Source organism: Microplitis mediator, chromosome 2, assembly GCF_029852145.1.
Source record: "Microplitis mediator isolate UGA2020A chromosome 2, iyMicMedi2.1, whole genome shotgun sequence".
NCBI classification, from domain to species: domain Eukaryota; kingdom Metazoa; phylum Arthropoda; class Insecta; order Hymenoptera; family Braconidae; genus Microplitis; species Microplitis mediator.
The window spans coordinates 7,627,128-7,643,434 of NC_079970.1; the positions used below are offsets into that span (position 1 = coordinate 7,627,128).

Sequence of the window (16,307 nt, forward strand, 5' to 3'; positions counted from 1 at the left end):
AGCAGGAAGTTTGTACGTGGAATCGTTTTGACATTATGAGTAATAGTTATATATTATAACAACAACAAGATAAAACAATATTAATATATTAATAAAGCAATGGCGATTTGGTTAAATTTTTAAAAATAATTCCGTTCACGTCGTGCGTGGATTGTCCAGTAATTACTTCATTATTTTACATCGAATTAGGCATCAGTTTGATAAATACTGAACAATAATTTCATATGTATTGTTATGTTCTACTAGATTTATTATACCATGCAATAGATTCTAATCAACGTTGAATTTGAATTTGAATTTTTTTTTTTTTTTATAAAGAATAAAATTATTTGAATTCAAGATGTGATTTATTTGAAAGTAAAAAAATAATAATTTATAAAAATAACTGATTAGTAATTTAAAAGTATGTAATTTATTAAAATGAACATTAAATAATATAAATAATTAATTTTTCATAGTATGCGGAATTTATTCATACATAAAAGTATGTAATATATTATAAATTAAAATCATCAAATAAGAGAGATAAATTGTTTGTTTATTATTGCAATAGTAAATTGCGCCAGTCAACGCATAAGTCTGCTTGTGAATTTGAATTAGCTTGTGTAGTACAGAGCAGAGTACTGAGTACTCACTACTGTATTTAAAGTATACACTGTGTATTATAATAGCTAGATTTTTATATCTATATACTAGAGACATATATACATATATCTATTTAGCAACTGTGACTGTCGTTCAGGTCATATTACATTATGTGTATTTATTGGTGACTAAGAATATTTATCGGTGAAAGCATTTAACTTTTATATACATATACTCATTCTTATTATATTGTAATATAATGTTCTATGATTTATAAGTAAATAGAATCCCCAATTGACAATTATTTTGTTGTATATACTTTCGATATTATTTATTAAATATAATTAACGTTAAAAAATTACATGTTATGAAATAGATTCAACTTTTTATTATATCATTTTCCCATACTCAATATTTTTTATTTAATAGATTACCTAAAACAAACTTCATAATATATATGCGTGTCAATTTTAGTGGCTTTCATTATTAAGTCATATGTAATACAATATATGAGCAATACTAATAACAACTGGTGATTGAAAATTTCATAATTATTGAGACATTTTAAATTACATTTAGATATTGGAAATTAATTTACAAGAAAAAAAGTAAACACAATAAATGTTAGTTTTCTTCAGACTTTGTACGATAGTTAATAATTGCATCATATATATATACAGTATTTGATCATTTAGTTGTTGCTGCACTTGAGTTGTCATTTACGATTGAAAGGTATGACGCCTGAGAGCGATACCTGATGTGATAGTTATCTTTATACGGGCAATGACACGTGTTATTTTTTTAAATTAATACACATATGTTTTATGTTTCAAAATAATATATAGGTACATTAATTTAAATGCTGTAATTATTTTGTCAATAAAACAAGTCCAGGTGTAATAAAAAAAAAAAAAAAAAAAAAAAAACATAATAAAATTATTTTATAAACTGGTTATAATTACACTTGACTTCATTGAAAAATTAGTATGCAAATAAATATATTTTACATTGACAGTTAATTGATCTATTGCATTTAATAAAATTCTCAAAACAGCATGGGGTTTTCTGCAATGACGCTTATTATTTAAATTAAATTGTAAATAATGTACTTGTAATACCACAATTTAATAGTGCACGTGTGTATATGTCGACTAATACTACTATACTGTTGCAGTATGACCTCTAATATATATTTATATATATATGTAATATTTGACAATATTAGTAAGGGTTAACCGCGTGGTTCAAATAAATCAAATTTAAATCTCCCGCCTATATTTAATTTATTGCCATAATTTGAAAGCGGAATCGATGCGCTTTGATGATTAATGTGGTAGATAAATAAACAATAACAGTAATAATATTTAACTCATATATATGTATGTAGTGATATATTTTAATTTAATTATTATCAATATTTATGATGAAAACTTACTCTTTGGCCATTTTCGTCTGCCGTCTGAATGTACGGGTAATGATCTATTGAAAAAATTGTTTACTACAATTGCAGATTTTGAATGAACATTACTCGGGTCACTGTCTGAATAATCATCAAGATCATTCGCGCTTGGTTGACGATTAACATTTGGATTGACAGATGAATAATGTCGGCCAGCCAAACGACTCCAAATAGACATTAAATCTTTCATTTTGGATTATGTATTTTATATATATATATATATATATTTAAACTGTTAAATATTATCAATTAGACAATAAAGTGGTAATAATTAAATCACTATCACTTTGTAAATAATAATATTTATCAAATAATAAAATCACTGAGATAAAGAAAATATTTGACGACGTATCCGAACGCGTGCCGTCTATACACTCGTTTAAATCTCTGACTTATTTCAATGGTAAACGCAAGTATTGTAACTTTATTCAAATTATGTGAGGAGTAAACTCAAATGTAAAAATCTAAAATAGCCAGTTATATTTTTATTTTAATTGACTTGGTAAGATTTACTGCTAGTACTCCCACGTATAATGAACCTCCCGGCTTGCGATACCGTGCAAAAGTGCAGACACTGATTGAGCGACTTTGAAAAATATCGTCTGCTAGTAGTCATGATACCAGTACCCCACTACCCTTTGATTGAGCCTGGTTATTTTAAGTGGAGGTGGTGATCGCACGTGGATCTTTGACCAATAGTAAACATTCATTCGTTTATATACTTTGGTATATCTTTCAATAAAAACTATTACTTTTTAAGTTTAAGTTACTACACTTTTATTTCATTATTTTTGTCAACAATTCAAAGTAATTCGTAATTATTCTTGAATGATAATTAAAAAAATTTATAATTTTTCAACATTAGATTTTTAATTCACAAATTCATACTTTTTTTTCTAAATTATTAAGTGAAATTTTACTTTTAATTTTTGTAAAGCTCTTCATTTTTTGAATTTTCTCTTTCAAATTTTTTTTCTCTTTAATTTTATAATTTTTTAATAAAAAAATTCATACTTCGCATTTTATTAAGACTTCGTTTCTTATATTTTTGTTCATTAATTTTTAAAAAATTTTCTCTACAATTTTTTAACAAAAGTTTAGTTCAAAATTTATGATTAAATATTTTTTCGAGCAAATTATTGATAAATAATTTATTTTTATCATTATTATATAAAATTTCTTCAAACTAAATTATGTAAACACAAAAAAATTTATATCTAATACTTAAAATTTTAATTTTTTGTAACTTTTTTTACACTACTTTTACTCAGAGGTTGTAATTCATGTTTTATAATCGTATGTAGACATTTAAATTTTTAACACACCAAGTAGTTAATAATTTTTTATTTGATAAAGTTATCTGTTTTTTTTTCTTTATTTTTTTTAAATAAATTCCAACTAGTATGATTGTCGTAACCTCGGTCCGTTCAAATGCGGAATTGCTAAATGCTCTTTTATCCTATCATTATTTATCTTATTCTTTGTTTTACCTATGTCTCAACATTTAAAAAATTAACTCTAACAAAATTAACAAACATTAATACTCCTTATAAAATGAGTTTTCAATTGAATTTTTTAATTCCAAACAAAATGTAAAGAAATAACAAAACAGGACACGTAAACTAGAATGTGAATTCCCGATGACAAAACAGTCTGTTAAATAAATTTATAATTCGCATGAATTTGGTGACGCTGATTATTAAATTCTACGATTTTGTTAAAATAAATTTTTAATTAACCTTGACTGTCTTGCACTTTTTTCTTATTAATGATGATATCGAGTTTTTTAAACATTTTTTTCTATCATATCATACCTTTTTTTATTATTTATGATTTTTATTCAGTAATATAATTAATATAATAATATGCTTAATATATAATTATAATTTTTTATTTAAAAAACATGGTTTTTATCTGAATAAGTATGAGGACATTTTTATTCTTTATTCGTATACATGTTCATACTAAACCCATATATACAATGAAAAGCTCTGTTTAAGAATCAAGGCCATAAGGAATCGAAAGATTGAAACGTGAAGGTTGTTGCCCCTTATAAAAAGAATCGAACAGGAATTTTCCCTCCATTTATTACGTGGATTTTATAATTATCGATCATATAAACATAATTATAATTTATAATTAATTAACTCTTTAATTATTTTACAAGATTATTGAACTTTTTATTACCGTAAATGTGAAAAAGTTATACTAAGTAGTTAAAAAAAAAAATTGTATTTTTAAAATTCAAATTATGGTAAAAAAAATAATTAATATTTTATGTGTGTTTGCAGATCGTAAAGAAAATTTTAATAATTTATTGAGACTTTAAAAAACTATTACAGCTCAAATTATGTGCCATTAAATCAAATTGAGAGACAATGAAGACATCAACATCACTCAGTAATTTAATGTAAAAAAAAGGTAATTGATAAGAAAGATACTTAAAAAAAAAAGTGTTTGCTCTTGATTTATATAACCTTGGATAAGTTCGAATCGCTTAGGTAAAGTTGAAACACGTTTACCTCCATCGTACTCACTATATTCCATTCTCCACACATTTAACCAGATACTCTGTTACATTATATATTTATTTATATATATAAATATATATCGTACTTGTAATTTTCTTTGATACGATACGATACGAAAGCTATACTACATACTTACACTTAAGTAGTAACAACACGTGAGTAAGTTTTATAAAATTTTACGTGAAAACCAGTCGCATTTAATGCGCTCGGACTCAGACTCTAACTCTGACTCATAATAAAAATAGAAAAATAAAAATATAATAACAACTATTTTTAGTGACCTTGATTTGCGATTAAATCTTTTCTTGAAAATTATTTTTTATTTTAAGCACTAAAATACCCAACTATACTTTTTTTTGCAAACTTTCCGGTTTCAATAAACGGAAGTATTTAGTATTTGTAAAAATGAAAATAAAAATAATATAGTTATTAATTTAAAAAGACGAAATTATTATTTTTTTACTGACGTCATTGATCACATAATTGTAGGAAAAGTCGGTTAATAATTTTCAGTTACGTATAAAAGTTAATTTAGTGTTTACAATGAAAACTCATGCTCTGAACTTGATATAAAGAATATATATTTATGTTAATTATTTTTCATTGATAAAAAAATTATTCAACTGAGTATGAAGTCGTGTAATCAATTAGACAATTATTATTTAGCAATACAATATATATACGTATTTCTTTTTTTTTATAGTGAGTGATAAAAAATATAAAATAAAATTATGATAAAAAATGACACTGAAGGATTTTACGACTTTGATTACATGTATCACTAGCCTTAATTCAGTCTATCATTTTCATTAATTGGGACATGTATTTAAATTTTATTTTTTCCCGCCACATAAATACGAGAATAATTAAAAAGTAATCAGTGACATAATTTGCAAATTAAAATTGACGCGTATCGTTTTTTGTTGCTTACAAATTTTTTACTTTTTCACATAATCAATCATTATTTTCTATGTATGATTGATTGAGATAATTATTAAATTGATTTTTTTTTCATAAATTCTGTTGATGTAATTATTTTGTTATCAGAAATAGATAACTAGAAAAAAGTGATTGCTTAAGAAATTACATTTTTTTGTGATATTAATAATTATATAAAAATGTTCAATAATATTTACATTTCATATTTTTGTTATTTTAAAATCGTAAACACTGATGCTAGACAAGTTATGGTAAAAATAGTGTAAACAATAATTATATTGTATATAGAGATACTCAGAATGTATGAGATATGATATTTTCAAATTTTTAAAAGATTAAGTCACGTTATGATAACGATATAATCACGTTGAGTTTAGTATTTTTATTATTAAATTACACGCTTATCAATGTGCAGTCGATTTAAATTGTTAGTATTTTATGTTTATTTTTATATTTCCGGAATTATCGGAACATAGATTATTAAATTTAAAATTAAGTATTCAGCATTAAATTATTAAAAAGTTCATATATTATCAATTGGAGGTGACTGACCTAAGAGATTTTCAAAAATGGATTCCCAGTCATAACATTGCAGTCAAAAATATCTCTATACATACTTTGACAACCTTCAAATTAGTCCACTCTTCACTCTTGAGTTTAATAGCCATTTCGCGATTCATATAAAAGTAAGTTGTGATATTGATAAACGGAGAAAAAACGGTTTTTTTTTTTCATATTTTTGCATAGCTATTTTCTAATGCTAAACATAGTAAAAATATCAAAGCCAATATAGGAATCCCGGGTCAAAATATCTAGCCCCAATCTAGCCTCATCGAACCCAAGTAAACCTCAATCCAGCCTCACTGAGTAAAGAAAGAATTTTGAGCCTCAAATGATGTTCAAAAAGCCTCAATGAGCCTCAAATGATTCTCAAAGATCCTTAAGAAGCTTCAATGAGCCTCAAATGAACCTACTACTCGACTATGTAATTTAAATTCGATTAGTATTATTTGAGGCTCTTTGAGCATTATTTGAGGCTCATTGATGCTTTTTGAACAACATATAGATATTTTCACCTGGGAATCATTACTATTTCTACATAGGAAAATTTACTGCAGTAACATAGGAATTATCCCTATGTTATATACACGCTGAAAAAAAAGTAGTAATACCAGGAAACAAAGTTTAGATCTGCCTAGATCAAAATAGATCTAGGCTGACATATCTTTTTGCTTAAAAATCAGTCTGTCTTGATCTGAACAGATCTAATTTGATCTGGGCAGATATAGACACAATGTAGATCTAAACTTTTTTTCCCGGGATAACTCCTATCTTACACTGTAAAAAATCCGGAGTGAATTGGGAATGAAATAAAATCCGAATTCACTCAGGATTCACTCCGCCACTCGGAGTTCCGGAGTTTTAAAAAAAATCACTCCGCATGCGGAGTGAATTGGGAGTTTTTTTTTAGCGGAGTGATCTCGGAGTGACGCGGATTTTATTTCACTCCTAATTCACTCCGGTCCGGAGTTTTAATACTTAAATAAATTTATATTAATTTATACGAAACTGCTAAGCAATGTGTGTGTGTGTGTGTGTGTGTGTGTGTGTGTGTGTGTGAGTGTGTGTGTGTGTGTGTGTGTGTGTGTGTGTGCGAGTGTGTGTTTGCGTGCATGTGTGTGTTTGGGTGTGTGCAGGTGTTTGTGTGCGTGTGTGCAAATGTGTGCATGTGTGCAAATGTGTGTGTGTGTGCAAATTTGTGCATGTGTGCAAATGTGTGCATGTGTGCAAATGTGTGTGTGTGTGTGCAAATTTGTGCATGTGTGCAAATGTGTGCGTGTGTGCAAATGTGTTCGTGTGTACAAATGTGTACGTGTGTTCGAATGTGTGCGTGTGTGCAAATGTGTGCGTGCGTGTGTGTGCGAGTGCGCGTGTGTGCCTAAATATGTATGTGTGTATGTGTGTGCATATCAGCTGATCAATAATGTAATACGCGAATTTTTACTTCGATTTTGTTATGTGGAGTTATATTTTATTAATAATATTTTCAAAACTCCGCTCCGGAGTGAATTTCACTCCGGAGGGATTAAATTAATCAAAAATTATCTACTCCGCGAAAGCTCCCCTGCGGAGTGAATTTCACTCCGAGGGTAGTGAATAATTAAAAATTCATTTACTCCGCATTCACTCCGGATTTAATTCGCATTCACTCCGCGAATTTTTTACAGTGTAACGATGCAACTATTTTCATCTTTACATTTGAAAAATTCTCATTTACTTTATGGTAACTTTTCCTATCGGAGATGGTAACTATTTTTATCCGATATGATAAACATTACTCTCTAACAAGGCAAAATTTTTTAATTTTTCAGATATAAGAAATATTACTATTTAGATGGTAAGTACATTACGATCGGCGATAGTAAATATTATTATACGAGAAAAGAATATGGTTAACATAAAAGAATGATAATGATTATCACCTACAATATGCTAATCACTCCCTATTGCAAGATGGAAATAGTTAGCATTTTTTTAGTGTATAGAAAAAATTTTTATGTTAACATAGTAAAATTTCCTATGTTAAGATAGTAAAAATTCCTACAATGACGTAGATATTTTTACTATGTTATCATTGGAAAAATACCAGTTGTTTTTTTCTCTGTGTAGTTGTATCCCGAGTATGTCGATAGACTAATCAGTAAGATTGGTGTTGATCTACGCTGCCATAGGCTACATTCCTACTAGTACAAGCGGAGTCAAAACATTGTTGTGAGCTTCGATGCATCAGCTGAGTAACAAACGGAGGCGGATAGTAGCGTATCCCTATGTATCTATTTACATGGTTCGGTGTTATGTACATAATTTATAGGGATCATGGATAATTGAAGTATAACAATTTAAACTTATTCAAAGCTCACAATTTATTTTGCAAGCTTTAGATAGACCTTCTATACTTCACTATCCATATTACGGCAATAAATAAATATATTGTTAAATTGAAAAATTATTTATGATCTGAAACTGACTTGCTCGAAAAAATATATACCCCGGTAAAATAGTATAGGTGCGGATTATATTTTTAGTATTGTCGTATGTATGCTATTTTTCCGGCATATATTCCCGGATATATATTTTTTCGTATGGGGACAATACAACAATTTATCGACACTATTTTTCAACCATTTAAATAAAAAATTTTAAGCCCACTAGTCCTATACTTTGAAACAGGCAAAAAGAGATTATACTTTCGAAATAATATTCTGTAATCAGAAAAAATAAAACAAATAAAAAATAATAATAATATCAATAAGGCCTAATTATTGACACTATAAAAAATATGTTAGACATTTAATATTAACAATAGATACATTTTTTGAAACCATTCTTTTATTTAATGCTGCTAATTTAATCAATAATTTTTACTGTTAATAAATAAAATTTTATTATAATTATGAAGCATTAAATATGATCACTCAAATATATCAAATATTCACATGTTATATTATCTTTATTACTATCGCAGTTTTCGAGCTGTTTTCAAAAACAAGACGAAATTTTTTAGATTTTTTTTCAATCTTTCATCCGAACTGGGAATCGAACCCAGATCCATTCGACGTCATGCCGAGTTCAATTTCCAAAGTCTTCATTGCCATAGAGGTTCACATGAAATGATCATAAGATATCAAACACGAATTCGTTGTTATTATTATTATTAATTTATTAATAAATATGCTTAATTTATTAATTAATTTTTTTTTTTATTAATAATATCAAGTTGAACTTATTATCTTATAATATTTTCCTTGTAATTATATAAATATATGTTTATCATTAACTCAAAATTGAAAGTTCACATTTTTTGTTTTATTATCTTAACGTATGTTTTTATTTATTTATTTTTTTTTTTTGTTATAAATAATAAACAAATATATATTATCGTGTCCGTGAATGTCAGATGAGAGTTTGGAATTACAAATTTAATTAATTTATCAATATATATTAATTTGGTTTATAATCTATAAGTACAGAGGGTTAAAGGGGGAAATTTTTCCCGAGGGGCACAAAGGAAAGCTGATACTTAATTTTAAATTGTATTTGAATATTTATTTTACTTATTTTACAATCACAATTTTTTTTTTTTTTTAGTGACGCGTTTTAGAGGAACACGTACATAACGATTGAGCAATTAATATTTACTTGAATTAAATTTATAAATAATAATGCGTTGTGATAATTTTGAATGAAATAAAATAATTTATAATTTTTAGGAAATCAATAATTAATTTATTTGGCGATATTTAAATACATTCAAAGGTCAAATGATTTTTTTCATAAATTCATTTTAATTGTAAATAAATAATCATCTTTTAAAAATAAAAATGTTTATTTGCAATTTATATTTTACGCAACCAAAATTTTTAAATGCCCGTTTTGTTCCGGATCTTAAAATTTTTTCACTGGATATCTTCATATTTTTCTCTATTTTTCTAAATTACCCAAGACGTCATAAATTTTTTCCTAATTAATTGATTCTAAAAGTGATGTAATATTTATGACATTACAGTAATAATTGTTAATTTTTTTTTTTTTTACGGAAAATAATCACGACTCAAGTTACGAAAATTGTTAAATTTTTGTTTAGGAATCAAAAAAAAGTTATCGATGATTTTACATACTCCAAATAATGTCAATTATATTTATTGATTCGCCATAAAATTTTTCCACTTCATATCAACGTCAATAAAATAAACAAAAAAAAAAAAAAAGTTAATTTATAAAAAAGTTGCCGTGAAATAGGTTAAATAAAAGTGTGGAAATAAATGATTGAATTTTATTAGTATGATTTATGGAAAATTTTATAAGGATAAAATTGATATAAATATTAGGTATACGTTTGTATGTCAATTTATAATAAACTAGACGTTAATTATGTCAGTTAACTCGCGGTCATGTAGGTATAGATACTGCATTCAATTTAAGTGATCAGTCTATACATACATGTTATATATATTATATATATACATACATGTTATATATATTATATATATACATATACATATATATATTAGTAAGTACATAGAGTATATGAGCAACAGGTAGTTCAACTATTGCTGCAAGAATGTATTATTCTGTACTTTTAACACAGAAATATGATTTTCCGTAATGTTCCGTTCTGTGGCAATATTCATTAATATTTAATATCCATATATATTTATATTGGTAATTTTAAATCCTGTTTAAATTACACCAATCATTGTGTCATTCAAAAAATTTTTGTTCTTGCATGTATAATTAATTTTTAATTTTTACTTACGTATTATTACAACTTGTACATAAATATAATTTTCCTTCAATTATTTTCAAATAATTAAATATGAGATATTTCATTATTTTGAATTTACCAGATGGAAAATTTTAAATCTTCAGTATTTAATAAACGTAAATTACAAATTATAATAAAAAGAAAAATTTCAAGTTATTTATAGACTTAAAATTAGTTAACTTTTTTTGCAACTCATGTATCTTATTATTTTGGAATGACTTGCTGGTATGTCTTAAAATATCTTGCTAATATCACTGTAATCATAATTTAAGCAGGTAGAAAATGTTTTTATTTTTTTTTTTTTTTCGTTAATGAATTGTCAATAGCAATCAAGTAAACAAAAATAATAAATTAAATAATCGTGTCAGAGTTCATGGAAAATCATGCGGAAATAATTATAGGATATGTACTTTGTATTTATAAAATACATTATGCATTAATTTACAATTTATTATATTGATCTAAAAAAAAAAAATAAATAAATAAAAAAAAAATTATTGCTGTTGTAGAATGCCATTGGTTTAATTGTTTCACAAACAACTTATGAATTAAAAAAATGAAACAAAAACAATAATCGTAATTAAATTCACAAAGGAAAGAAAAAAAATCTTTACCATCATCAATAAAATTTTTTTGAGAAAAAAAAATTTATTATCGAGTTTTACAATCAGTAACTAAGTGGAGCTACGGAGAATCATCAACCCTTGAAACTTTACGCTCATAAAACGGGTATTGGGAATTAAAAAAAGTTAATCCTTGAACTTGGGATGATAAACTACCCTGTACGTAAGAATATAACACTGTAGGATATTAAGAAATACCCGTACCGGGAACATGAAACAGGTCCTTGATCGTTTCGAGCTATTTAATTTAAACCATTCGAAAAGTCCATTGACGTCATGGCTTTTTTATTTATTTGAGATTTATGTTTTTTTTCGCAACTGTTCCCGCTACCTGTTACTAGGTCGTTATTAGTGGACATTGACTCTTAAATTAACGTTGATTATTATCAATTCTTTTATTGTTCATATTTTCATTATTTTATTCATTCTGTTTTGTTAAACTTACACGATTTTTATAAACGTAATAAGTGCATTGATCGGAAAAAACTATATAGAAAATTTAGAATTTTTTTTGTACCCCTTAATTTTTGATACTAGTGTATATTTATTATAAAATCTTCAAAAATAAAAAATATGTATAAATGAAAAGAACATTTTTGAATTTAAAATAATAAATAAGCTTCATATATTTATTTTGAAACAAGTTTCGTGGGGGCTTTAAAAGCTTAAAAATTTCAAATAATTCATTTGGTTCTGTGTGATCAAAAAAATTTTTTTTCTTGTTACCATATTTCTCATGTCAAATAAACTATAGTTATTTTAAAATTGAAAAATGTCTTGCTGAGATGCACATGCAAAGTACAGATTACGTTTGCAGACAAAGCAGTTTTCTTTTTTATTATATTTCATATTTTTTAAACCCTTATAACTTACACCAGACATTTAAGATTGTACTTTTTTTTTTTTTTTTTCATATGCCACAATCATATATGCGATAAAAAAAACATTTTAAAAAAGGTCAAGTACTTTTTTTAAGATGCATTTTTTTAAAATGATTCTTTATTTTCAAATCTTTGATATTAATAGATATGAAAATTGACAATAAAAAAAGTAATGATAAAGTAAAGTATACAAAGTTCATATAATAAAAAAAAATGCAATAAGAATCGAAATGCAAAAAATATATATATATATATATATATATATATATATATATATATATATATATATATATATTTATTTTTGGATAATATAACAGAATAATTAGATTAATTTGACTATGGCAAAAATTGTCTATATATATATTATAATAAATAAAAAATGCCGAATTAATAGCAGGAATTTTGAATGTATAATTTTGCCGCGATATTTTTGTTTGCTCACTGTTCAAAATAACAGTATACACACGAAACAAATTTTCTTATCAGAGTTTATTTAAAAAGGTCGCGCGAAATCTTATAAAATTTGCCATGTTAAATACAGAAATAAATATTATTTCTTGCTGAAATTTTAAAATTACATAAAAAAGTTTCATGAAAATTTCTTTGAAAATTATATGACCGCAAAATAAAATCTTATAGAAAATCAACGAATTCAAAATTGTAAATATTTTAAAATAGATTTCAAATAAATAATTTACTTATTTTTCAAATGAAATTAATTACGTACTTAACAAAACTTGATTGCATATTATATGTTTGAACCAAAAAACAGGAAGAAATATATGTTTATAATAAAAATAACGTTGATGTTTCTTCTATTTCCATGGCAAATTTTTCAAAACTGTATGATATTTTGAAATGTTTTATCAAGATATGTAATGCGAAATTTGCTTTTTTTTTGACTATGTAATGAATGATTTTGATTTATAAGCATAGAAAATTTTTTTGCTACGAAATGACAGTATCGTGTATATTGTCGCTAAAAATATTTAATTTTTTAGTAAATTTTTTTCAAAAGATTTTTTATAAAGTTTATCTCTTTCATCTATTAAATTTTCAGACGAATAAATTTTATAAAAGAACATTTTTTTTTCAATGTGAAAAAATAAGTTTTTAAAACTTCACTATACCATTGATGAGTAATAATAATAAATCAAATTTCTTTTTTATAAAATATTATTTAAATAAAAAATAAATAATAAATATTTATCAATAATGAATAAAATTTAATATTCGAAAAATCAACGAATAAAAATCATTAAATAAATGAAAAAGAATTGAAAGAATGCATAAATAAAAAAAATAAATTTTCACAGCGAGAATAAAAAATTGAATATTCAAAGACACGAAAGAAATGAATCACTTCGATCGAGGTAAGACATTGGTTTTTTTTTTTTTTTTCTATAAATCAACATTAAATTCTCGAATTTTCTGCAATTTATTTATTTATTACTTAACAGATCAATATGATGTCATAAAATAAAAACTTAAAATAAATTAATTTTTTTAAAAGAACAGGAAGAATCTTCTGACAGTGAACTTTATAATAATAATAATAATCAAATATCTAGAGATTTGATTACTATAAGAATGGTAATAACAAATTAAATGGTAATTGAACATTAAAAAAAAAATTAACAAAAAAAAAGTAGTGTACCAAGTTGTTACAGGTAATTATGAGGTACTGAGTCAAATCTGTCAAGCAAAAAGTCGAATGATTATTTATCTTATTCAATGATATATATACTGCGAATGTAATTGACGAGGTACTATTAGCTACTGCTAACTACTGCTACTCGTTAATACCTACATGACGCATAAACTCATTTCAACGTATTATTATTTACACCTATCGTGCTCAAAAACAATTATTTATTGCAAATTGTGGTATGCAATAGAAAAAAATTTATATGCGTCAATGTTTTATTATTTCTTTGTAATTAAATTGTGTATATTTCTATGTATATGATAAAAATTTATAAAGAATTATAAAAAAAACCTTATAGATAAAGAAAAATTCCATTACAATGTTATGGAAAAATTTTTCATGTAATTTATTGTCACTAGTTTTAAAATTCATTTATTTTTTAATTATTTGTGTATTATTGCACTAAAACACTTGTGGATTAAATCTGCCCGCGTAAAAAAAAATCTTTGAAAAAATGTTGACTATTCTAAACTTCAAAACGTGACACAATGATAAACTTTTTATAAACAATTTTGAAACTTCTGAAAATACAAAGAAACAAACGATTGACTTTATACTACAAATTATTGTTTTTGACTCATTTGTAAACTTGTTTTGACCCTCAATTAAAAGCGTTAGGTTTCCTTATTTTTTTCAGTGCAAAATACGCTCAGAAAAAATAGATTTTCGACAATTTCTGAACATTTTTTGTTTTAGCATATCTCAATAATTTGGGAATATTTATTTATTTTTCTCTTGAATTTTCAAAAGTTTACAAAAAGTTCATCGTTTTGTCACGTTTTGAAATTTAGAATATATTCACTACACACTATAGTCAACATTTTTTTTTTTAAACTTTGAGATCCCAAGTAAAGGAGTGAGTTCGGATTAAAATAAAATACGAAATCGCTCCGAATACACTCCCGACTTTTTATTACAAAGTAAGAGAATAAGATAAATTTTGTGACAGCTATCACTCAATTAAAAATAAAATCTACTACTATTGGATAAACGTGTGCTTTTTATAATTTTGATATATATACGTATATAAATTCCACGTAACATAGATGCAAGTCTATTATTTTTTTTTATAAATACATTTTACATGATATATCATAAATTCCAACATAGATCTCAACATATTCCTTGCATTTATAGAATTTAAAATACCAAACATATATACAAAATTTATTCAACATCTATAATTATTTTCTTTTTTTTAAATATGAAATATTTTTTTTCCCACATATTTAAATATTTCTATGTCGATAGCCTCAAAAAAACAAAAAAAAAATCTATAATTTTGAGTTTAGGACATAATAAAAATTTCGGCTCTTTGCTGTCTCACCGTTAATTTCAAACTAAATTGCGACAAAACATTTTAAGATTTTATGTTGTCATTAATTAATAATTAATTTATTAAATAAATATGAAAAAAGTACTTACGAATTGATAATCCAGCGTAACAAAACATTTTTACTTGAATAAATTTTAAAAGAAAATTAAAATTTAAAAAAATTTTAAAAGATTTAAATTTAAAATATATATCAAGTAAGTAAGCTAGCCATGAACGGTATAAAACGACAGAAATGAAATAAAACTAAACAACACTCGAGTATAACAATATTGTTTATAATCATTTATTACTCTAGGTGCTGTTTCCGGTAAACTTATTAATAAACTGAATCGACGTCCATTCGAGTGATGGCTCATTCGGAATAATTGTGTGTTGTAAAATTAAAAGATTACTTTTATTCACTCAGACAAAGGATGATAAATAACGTAAGACATTAATATATATATGTGTACACATATTTATAATAAATGTATGTGTTTGTATATAGGACTTACTGTTACAACGAACGTTTACGTTGTGGGCTTTATAAATTGATAAGACATAAGAAGAACGAGAGAAACTTAAGAGTGATAGAGTCACAGATATCAGCGACCTATTATCTATTTAGGTCTGAGGATGAAACTTTGGACGTTAATTTAACATTTTTCTTCGTGATGGCCAACTTGTCAGTTTAGATCGGATATATGAACAGGATACTTTAACATTAATTACAGTACTTACCTTATTCAGTACAATATTTTTATTTAACAAATCTTTGGTATTAAGTTTTATAATTTTTGGATAATATAATCAGGGTTGCGAATTCTTTAATGAGAATATTTGCAATTAACAATTAAATTTTTAATCCATAATTGAAATTATATCGATTAAAATTATGAAATTAATTTTCAATTCAACAACTTGAAATGAAAAATTGAAA

At 25.0% G+C, this 16,307-nt stretch overlaps 1 protein-coding gene and 1 long non-coding RNA gene across 3 annotated transcripts in view; one reads left to right on the forward strand and one right to left on the reverse strand.

Annotated features, from left to right (window-relative positions):
• Nucleotides 1-15,743, reverse strand: part of LOC130664114 (scavenger receptor class B member 1-like) — a 29,230-nt gene extending 13,487 nt beyond the window's left edge. The window contains exon 1 of one of the 2 annotated variants that reach the window (XM_057463876.1): nt 15,478-15,743. In XM_057463876.1, the coding sequence (XP_057319859.1) occupies nt 15,478-15,505 (28 nt within the window). In that variant the 5' untranslated portion in view covers nt 15,506-15,743. Of the gene's footprint in view, nt 1-2,020; nt 2,648-15,477 lie in introns of those variants that run through there. The other variant, XM_057463875.1, reaches the window with a different exon arrangement.
• On the forward strand, nt 4,572-8,805 carry LOC130664118 (uncharacterized). The gene is made up of 4 exons (XR_008989306.1): nt 4,572-4,734; nt 6,058-6,200; nt 7,887-7,912; nt 8,185-8,805. It is a non-coding gene; the product is annotated as an uncharacterized LOC130664118 (long non-coding RNA).
• Nucleotides 15,744-16,307: the final 564 nt, after the last annotated feature.